A 9,217-nucleotide genomic window follows, 5' to 3' on the forward strand; every position below is an offset into this window, starting at 1 on the left:
GAAGGCAGGAGAGAGAAGAAAGCAGAGACAAGCTGTCAAGTGCTGGACTGGGGTGGTGGGAGTTGTGAGGGTGCCTGGCCAGGCACAGGAAGCAGAGGGCGGTCTGTTCGCAGCCGCCTCATCCTTAAGACATTTGCTGTCCTCCTGCCTAGGCATGGAGCCATCAGGAGAAAGAGCAAAGCTGTGTTTTGTCTGTTCCACTGACTCAGAAAACACTAGGAGCCATTTCCACCTCATTCAGAGTAGGAGGAGGAAGAAAGCACATGCTCTGCAGAGCTCTCAAAAGGCGCGCCTGCTGTGAGCTCATGTGTTCCAGTGGGCTGAGGAATTGCGAGGCCTCTGTTGAAGACGAAACTGGTTATGTGCCTGTTTGCTTCTGATACAACACCTCAGGAAGGAGACCTTTCCTTCATGTCTTGCAGTTTGGAAATCTGTATCTTGTCTTCCCTCTCTTTCCCTGGAAGAGCTGTGGATAACCAGTTTGCATGCAGTGTCATCAGAAAGTGCTGGAGTGCACTTCACTGAGTGCAGGAAGCTATTTTTATGCTGGACAGTTTTCAAAACTATGAGTTCTGTAAACGGTCTTGGATGAATAATGACCAGGAGGGAGAAAGTATGTCCTAGTCAACACCACATCAATTGAGCTCAGTGACCACAGCTCTCGCAGCACTGGAAGAAACAAAAGATCTAACAGAACAGCAGGCATTAGACGTCACTTTCTTGCTGTTGCTAAAACCCAGATTAAGAAATACAAAGCATTTGCACAAAATGCTCCTGGGCTTCTCATACCATAAATATTTTGGAGCCTGAGCTCATTTCCTGTGCCCTGGTTTATTCTTCCCTGAGGTTGGACAAGGAATTATGTCATCAGAGCTGTCTGAGCCCTGCACGCAGAATGCAGAGTGTTGAATTTCTTGGGCAGAGTGCTTCTTGAAAGCAACTTGGGTATCTCTCAGGAGAGGTCGAGATGTCCATGGAGGTGCCATTAGTAGTGCTAAAAATCCCTGGCATGTGTCTGAAGCACCACAAAGCTGCATAATTGCTTCTGTCTCTTTTGCAGTGACTATGACCCAAGGATTGAGAGTAACAACAAAGGAAACCGAATGTTGCAGTCCCCAGGGTGGAAGAAAGGCCTGGGCCACAACCAGCAGGGCACAACCTCACCAGTGGAGGTAAATCTTCCCTTTCCTTCAAAACAAATCACTGTCTTTCAACTGGTAATGTCTCCTGAGACAGCTGGAGGGAATTCGCAGCTGGAACAAGAGTCAATCTGCAAGAATCATCACCCACTTGATGGAGTATTGTGTGCGCACTGATTAAATCTGCAGGCTGGGAGGGGCTGCAGGCATGTCAGTAAGAAAGGATTAGCATGTGTATGGATCTGGAGGGCTGAAAATAGAGTAACAGTGAGTAGGGAGGGCATGAGCATCTGATTAATACCTGTACAAAGTCACCAGCAATGGGCAGGAGAAGGGCTGGTGTTTGAACTGGTCACTAGCTCGATGCTCTGCAGCCGTGTCTGGCTGGGATGAAAAGGTGAACTTCCTGGGAGGCGCGAGTGTAGCCAAAGCCTGCAGGACACGTGCTACTATTTGTCTGCTCTACTTAGCACTTGTGAAACCTCAGCTGCAGTTCTGAGCACTGGACTTTGAGAAGGGTATACCAGGGTACACCATTGGATGAGGAGCAGATTCTCTACCACTGAAGAGCTTCAGGGACAGGCAGGGTTGAGCAGATCCTGCCTTCTGGGACAGAGTGGCTTCTTATACCCCTGCCAGCTCTGCCCTCTGTGATGCTCACAGGAGCCTTAATTTGCTGGAGAGAATTTACCTGGGACAGTTTATTAGTTGCACTTGACATGTGTTTTTGAGTTGTCTTAAGATTGCAACCTGCAGTTTGAAATAATTTGAAATATTTTGTCCATGTTGGTGATTCCACAGACAGGTTGTTCACACCCACTGCTGCTTGTACCTGCCCCCGGGCACACTGCGGCAGTGGTTGTGTGATGGTTATGGGGGGCTGATCAAGGGCAAAAGGAAGGGTTGTTTTCTTGTGGGTTGTTTCCAGCTCCATTTGCCTTGCTCTGAAGCCCACACGGGCAGTGCTGAGGCCACAGTTTGACCTCAGGCTGCAGGCTGGCTTGAACACCACCTCTGTAGTGGCAAGAAAAGCATTTGGGCAGCTGCATGATGCTATGATTGGTCACGCAAGTAAGACAGGGTCTTTTCCAATGGATTATTCATGATTTCATTCACTGTGTAACCGCGCAGGTGGTTACCGCAGCACCGTAGAGGGGCAGCGAGGGGTGCAAGGGACTGATGGCTGCTTAGGCCAGCGTTCTGCAGAAATCTGTTCAGTGAGCAGCCTGAGATGCCCAGGCCTGGCAGTAGCAAGCGGCCTGGAGGGAACTGCTCTAATCCCTTGCCCTGGTGCCCAGGGGCACGTGGGCAGCACCAGCCCCCAGTGGCTGTGGTCACTTGCCGCGGTGGGTTTAGTTGCCTGGCTACTTCGCTGCGTGGTGTTAGCTCCTCTCCAAAGGGCGCTGCAACATGCCAGCACTGCTCATGTTGCAACATGGAGTTTGCAATCAAGTACATCATTGAAGGCAAACATTTGAGGCTTTGTGACATGTTTGTTCGAGCCCACACACAAAAAAATGCAAGATTCCCTCAGTTCAGATAGCAAGAACTGGCCCCAGCTGTTGTTTGGTCCTCACTGAGTGTTTTCTTGCAGCCATAAAATGGGCTTTGTCGAAAGCCAGCTCCAGCGATGTGCTCTGGGAGGTCTGACCTACAATCAGGCTCCCTGCGCTGGATGGGGGAGCTGATCACAAGGCACAGCCCTGGTGCAATTCCTATAAAGCCCTCCCAGAAGAGCCCTAGAGATGTGCTTTCTTCCCACTTCCCAAGTCCTGCTGGGCAAAGCCACGTGTCCAGTTCAGCCCTAGATAACTTTGATCTCTCAGCCTAATTGGTCACATCTCTGGTATCCAGATACATCATACTTAAAAGGAAATAAAACTTTCAGCCTTGGGCCTGTTCTCCTGGGCTCACTCTGGGCAGGTATAGCTGAATAATTTAGACACTGGCTGCAAAAGCCAGTCGTTAAAAACCAGTTGAAATTCAGAATGAGCAACCAGAGCCCGTGGGAATTCCATTAGAGGAGAGAACAGCTGAGCTTGTGCAAATGCAGGCTAACTGCAAACCAGCTCCCCAGGAGCCCAGCTCTCTTGCTGACGCTTTCCTTTGCTCTCTTCAGTCCTCGCGCACACGCAGCCACCTCTCGTCTGCTGCTGTCGCATGTTTTGGCTGCCTGCTCCTACGCTGTTGTACGCTAGTATTGCTCTCCCCAGCCAGTCCCTACAGTTCAGTTCTCTCCTGGCATTTGCTGCGTGTGTTTTTGTTGCTTGCAAAGCCCCAGTAGGTTCTCCCAAGCAGCTTTTGGGGGAACACAGTGTAGTACCTTGCCCCCTCTTCAGGTCCACAAGGGAGTAGTCAGCTAAATCTGTCCTGGAACAGCCAAGGGGAAGCCTTTTCTTTGTGGGCAGCAGACAAAGAGGAGAAATCACTAATAACAGCTGTGTCTGCTTTCAGGCAGAAAATCGGAAGAAGGGACCTGGCTTTGGGGCCCAAGGGAAGCCCGGCAAGAGGCAGTCCAACGAAACGTACCGCGATGCTGTCAGGAGGGTCATGTTTGCCCGCTATAAGGAACTTGAGTGAATGGTGGAGAATACCGCAAGCCTGTCTCTCTCCATCTCTGTCTCTTTCTCTCTGTGTCATGTTCTCTTGGGGTTTGGGGGTTTGGGGTTTTTTTGATTTTTTTTTTTTTTGAATTGTTAAGGTTTTGCTGCTAGAATTTTTTTTAATAAAACTGAAAATTTGTCAGCGATGTTTCACCATCTCTTCACTAAAATGACATGTTTTATAAGCGTGTGTTGTTTCAGAAGATTCCTGTCATCTTTTCTCCTCTGCTGATGAGGTCCCTGGGGCCTGTGGGGCTGGGACAGGTTTGCCCTTCGCTGCCTTGGCAGATCTTTCCCAGCTGCACTCAGGTGGTCGCTCAGTGGCTCCGCCAGCAATGTCACTGTCCTGCAGCAAGTTCCCTGCCAACTTAGGCACTGCGGGAGGCCTCTGAATGAGGCCTGTCTCTTAGGATATGCTCTCCCACACTCTGTACTGCTCTTCGAGATAACCATGTTTTCCCAAAATGCGTTATTAGACCAACCAAGTGAAGGCCAAACCAAGGCCAAACCTGACGTGGGATGCACAGGACTGACTGGTGCGTTCGGGCCTCGGCAAGCATCATCTCCTGCCTGTGGGCATCGCCTGTGTCAGCTCACTTCGAGCCCCGCCGCTTCCTAGCCGCCACAGTGCCAGCCGAGCAGCAGGAGGCTCATGCATGACAGCCTTGGGGAGGCTGCTCCGCCTCGCCGGCAGCTCCCAGTGTTTGGCCCCCCGTCCTTCTCAGACCTCCTTGGCTGGCCTTGCTGTGGCTGCCTGCCCTCATCGCCCGGCCCAGAGCTGGCCGCACCACAGCCATGCGCCCTGCCTGCCCCAGCTTCTCCAGCTCTTGTCCTTCAGGTTCCCGTGGGCTCCCAGGGGCAGCAGAGCACTGGCACAGGGCAGCGCTGTCTGCAGCATGTTGCAGCCATTGGTGGACAGCTGCTTGAGCATCCCTCACCTTGGTAGGCAGGACATGTTCAAGTCAGCTCCTAACCTCAACTGGCCCGGGCCATGGGCAATGTGTGGGGCCAAATGGCAAAGGTGAGCATGACATGCTGTGGCAAGCAGAACCACTGCAGGGTTTATTTCAGGAAAATCCTCTGGACCCACAGCGTTGGCCTTGCTGTGGCATGTCCAGGAAAAATAGCTTAAGGCAAGCTTTTTGGTGTGGCATGGCCAGAGTTTGAGCCTGGGCTGTCTCTAGGACTGAAGTGGCCCTGGCAGCAGAGATGGGACCCCAAAGGGGTCCAGAAAAACAGTGCGAGGCTATAGCCTCAGGGTGTGGGCTAGGCTGGGCCCTGGGGACACAGGAACAGGTCATCCCTGCAGTGTAGCAGCACCCGTGGGCCAAGTCAGGCCCCTCTGGCCTTTTGCTGGGGGTCATTCACCCCTCCTTTCCAGGGGCCTGCAGGGCCATTCCCCTTCAGCCAACCCAAGCAGGAAACATCCCTCCAAGGAGCTGGGCTCTTTCCAGGCCCTGGCACTGGGGATGCTGCTGGGGGTGGGGGAAAGGCGGTGGGGCATCCCCACTGCCCCTCTGCTCCATGGCCACCCTGCCCCTTTTTGGCCCAAGCAGGGCTCAGCTGCCTGGATGCTCCTAATGCCATGTCCTCATTCATCTAGGGTGCAGGGGGTGTGCACGAAGGCCAGGGAGGCAAGGGAGCAGGAGCAGCCATGGTGTGGGACTGGGTCCCAGCTGCTAGTGAGGGCAGCTGGATTCAATTAATAGTAACAGCTTAATGACTAAAGGCGACAGGGCAAAACTCTCCCCTTCCTTCCTGGGCAGCGCAGGRAAGGGCTGGAGGTGCAGAGCAGCAGCTCCCAGGCACGGGGTTGTAACAGAGGCAGAGAGGGTGGCATGGCTGGGGCACAGTGAAAAGTGTGTGTGCGTAAGCAGACTGCTAAAATTGTGCGTGGCCTGTCCGGATAAGGAAGGATGCTGGTCCTGATGGGAGAAGACCTTGCACCAGTTTGGCAGGAAGGCAGCGAGGGGGCTGCAGCCGCTCATGTGCACCCGCTGCTTTTCCTGCTTACCCCACAGGAGAACAGGCCCCAACAATAACCCAAAGGAGGGAAAACCAGAGGCTTGTGGAAGTTGAAGTCAGCAAGATCTGGAGGCAAAGGGTCACCCCATAGCAGCAGACATCTCCTTAAGGGAGCAAAAGACCTGTCCAAGCACTAGTTTGCCGTCTCTGAGGAAGGAGGACCCCCCCCCCCCAAGAGGTGCAGAGGACTTGCTCACCAGCACCCTACTCCTCACCACTGTGCCTCGGCGGCCACCTTGGAGACCCACATCGTGGTGCTTGTGAGTATGTGTGGGAACACATGTACCTGGGTGGTCACCTTAGTTAGAGCTTCTACAGGGACCTACCTCCTTCCCCTTCTGCAAGAGCCCACGCTGAGGTTTGTCTCACTGATTTCCCTACCCTTAAACGATGCAGAATGCACAAGGGGGAATCACGTGAGGTGGGTTTTATACAACTGTTGTTTTGGGAATTGGCACTGCTTGGGTCCTTAGGGGTTGACAGCCCAGTTGTTTGGAATAGCAGTGGGGCCACAACTGAGGGCTGCTTTATTTGTGAAAACACAGCACCTAGGGTCTGCATGATTGACTGCCGCTTAAAGTCTTGATCCCTGCAGGATCCGGCTGGCTTGAGAGCTGGCTACTCTGGTACTGGCAGGGCCTGACGGACTGGTTGTGTGGGGCTGAGGGCTGAATCAGGCTGGCTGGTTCAGAAAGATTTGTTGATGAGAAATATGCTGTAGGGAAAAGAAAAGCAAGTGAAACAGGTGTGGGGGAATTTGTACCCTGATCTGGACATAGAGGATTGTCCCTCCCTCCTAGGAAAAGTAATTTAAAGTTTGGGACCTAGGGCAACTATGGGAGAGCTGCACCAGCAAGTGCCTCTGTACCTTGCCTAGGAGCTGCTTCGCCAGCTCTGATACAAACCGCAGAGAGGAAACAGCGGCTGGCCAAGAAACTTGCTTTAGAGAACTGCGTGAAAGGTTAGACTGAGGAACAGTCACCGGCTCTTGTGCATTAAAAGGCTCAATTCCAATGTTAGTAATAAGAGCTTGTGATTGTAAAAAATGCAAGTCTCCTGAACAAGAGCTTGTGGGTCATCAGCGTCCAGGCTGAGGTTCCAGTCATGGAAATAGCAAGCAATCCTGTTACTGGGAGAAGAGAAAGCCAGGCTGTTGCATACGACCTAGCAGTCAGTTTTACATTTACAGGTGCGCAGCCTGCACTAGCTTTCCCCAAGGTAATCCCCTGGGCGTTTTGGTACCCCCTGCCTAAGGTCCACACATCGGTGCCAGTGTCGGAGTAGGCCTAGAAATGGTAACAAATGAGTTTGTCCTACTGGGATCCAGCCTGACCAGTCCTGTGCTCCTAACGAGGCATTAACTACTTGTCCGTGGTACCATTGGCAGTTAATGAGTCTTGAATGTATGACACTGGAAATGGATGTTTGTGGTGTGTTCCTGTAGCCAGTTTGGTGGGGATTGCATCAGAAAATCACCCTCTGTGGAAATACGGCTGTAATCTTTCCCTTGAGGGGGTATATGCTTGTGAGTACATATACATACATATATAGAGTGAAAYATATACAGTTTTCACCCATCTTGTTCATCAACTATGGAATAACCAGGATTATAGAACATAAACAAATCCTATGCTGCAATTAGTATGAGATGACTGGAGCAAGGTTGTCAATGAAACAGGACAAGCAGAGTAAGAAGCTAAAAGTATTAAAAGGAAGCACCAAGCCGTGAAACTTCATATTGTGACAGGTAACATCAGCATAGGAGGCAGTGCAGAAGTCTTAACTATTTACTCTTGGTATGGTATTTTTGATATCTTTGATATATTTGATACCATTGGTATGATATTTTTAAAGGATGGTCACCTGAAGTCACAGCTGTATTACTACTACCTTTATACCATATAAAGATTTTCTTTGCATTTCAAAACATTATTAATAATCATGCTAGTACTATTGCTGTGTACTGCATGTTGCTTTGCATGCCTGTGTGCTGCTGTTGGTATGACAGAAGACTATAGATTGATTTTTAGGGGGAAAAAAAAAAAAGTATATACAGGCATGCATGCCTTGGGAGGTCCAGATGACCAACATAGCGGAACAGGTCATGAGGTGTGAGATCATTAGTGTGGTTAATCATTAGTGTAAGATCATTAGTGTGGTTAATTCTCATGTAGACCTTGCCCACAAAAGGAGGACCATGGAGATTTACAACAAACATTAAGGTTGGTATGAGTGGAAGCATTGGAAGAAACAGCGGAACAGGGGTTTTAAAAGAATAGCCTGTACTGATAATGAAGGACACTGCTCCTGGGACACTGCTGCCAAGCAGCAAACTTGAGGAATGTTGTTCCTACTGAGCCCAGAAGGGTTGCGCTCTGCATGGCCGATCCCTGCTAAACCCTCTTCCTTTCCCTTCCAGGGCCAGGACACTTTTGTGCAGACAGTGCTGTGGGCCATTCCTCCACCAACGCAAGTGGCTCAGAGGTCAGTGCTGGTACAGCAGGAACAGCAGGCTGCCCAGATCCTGCCCTTCCTGCAGACTCCAGGCCATGGCAACAGGTCAAATCTATGTTTTATTGCACTGTAGCACATCCTTCATTGTAGAAGCTGTGCCAGAAACTCAGTGAGATCCTGGAAGTATCCCCAGCACCACCTCTTCCCAGGGGTACCAGCCTCCTCTCCAATGCTACTGGGGTGACTTAAAAACACACCCCCACACCCAAACTCCTTTTCCTGCCCTGCCTGGCTGCATTCCTGGCAGTTACAGGTTACATCCCTCCGAGGAAGGGGGTGAAGCAGGAGCTGCTGCAGTCTTTGAGGTTTTAGGTACTGGGGAACCTCAATTTCTGCACGTTTGAGTCTAAGAGGCTAAGGTGAATTGATGCCTGAAGAGCTGGATCCAGGTCAAAGCACATCTCCACACCAGCATTACCTGGCAGCAGCATCTTGGCAAAGCCAAGGAGGTCAGCCAGCATGGCACTGTCCAGCTACTCAAAGCTGGCAGCCCTCCTGACCCTCAGCCATGCTCCTCTCGTGCTGCTGAGCCCATTTCTTCTGCCCAACACACCTAATAAAGCAGGATTCACTTCCAGGGAGTAGGGCTGAACTCTCCCCCCCCGGCAGCAAGCAAAGGGTCCAGGGCATTTTTAAGAAGAGGTGACTAGAACCATGAACTTCATTTGGGCTGTTTTGGGGCCCAAACAGGAGGCTAAGTTGGCCATTTTCAGGATGGGGAAACATAGGCAGGGCACTTCTATTCATCTTTGAGCTCCACTGGCTGCAGAGGCTGGTATGCCAGAGGCTGATTTGGGCATCTGAGATAGTCTCTGGAATGAAAGCTACATTTTTTTTTCCTTTTCCCAGGAAAAGCAAGCAGATAATATGAATAAATATTGGAAATCAAAGACTAAAACAATATTAATATTTATGACAGTGATTTATGACCTTGCA

The 9,217-nt window shown here is 50.9% G+C and overlaps 1 protein-coding gene across 2 annotated transcripts in view; it reads left to right on the top strand.

The window, feature by feature from the left end:
- The window catches only part of RBM6 (RNA binding motif protein 6), a 57,195-nt gene extending 53,311 nt beyond the window's left edge, over positions 1-3,884 (top strand). For both annotated transcript variants that reach the window (XM_026054987.1, XM_026054988.1), the window contains exons 21-22: positions 1,061-1,172; positions 3,594-3,884. In XM_026054987.1, coding sequence (XP_025910772.1) covers positions 1,061-1,172; positions 3,594-3,719 — 238 coding nt within the window. In that variant the 3' untranslated portion in view covers positions 3,720-3,884. The remainder of the gene's footprint in view (positions 1-1,060; positions 1,173-3,593) is intronic.
- The last annotated feature ends 5,333 nt before the right edge of the window (positions 3,885-9,217 follow it).

Source organism: Apteryx rowi, unplaced genomic scaffold, assembly GCF_003343035.1.
Source record: "Apteryx rowi isolate R43461 unplaced genomic scaffold, aptRow1 scaffold_98, whole genome shotgun sequence".
NCBI classification, from domain to species: domain Eukaryota; kingdom Metazoa; phylum Chordata; class Aves; order Apterygiformes; family Apterygidae; genus Apteryx; species Apteryx rowi.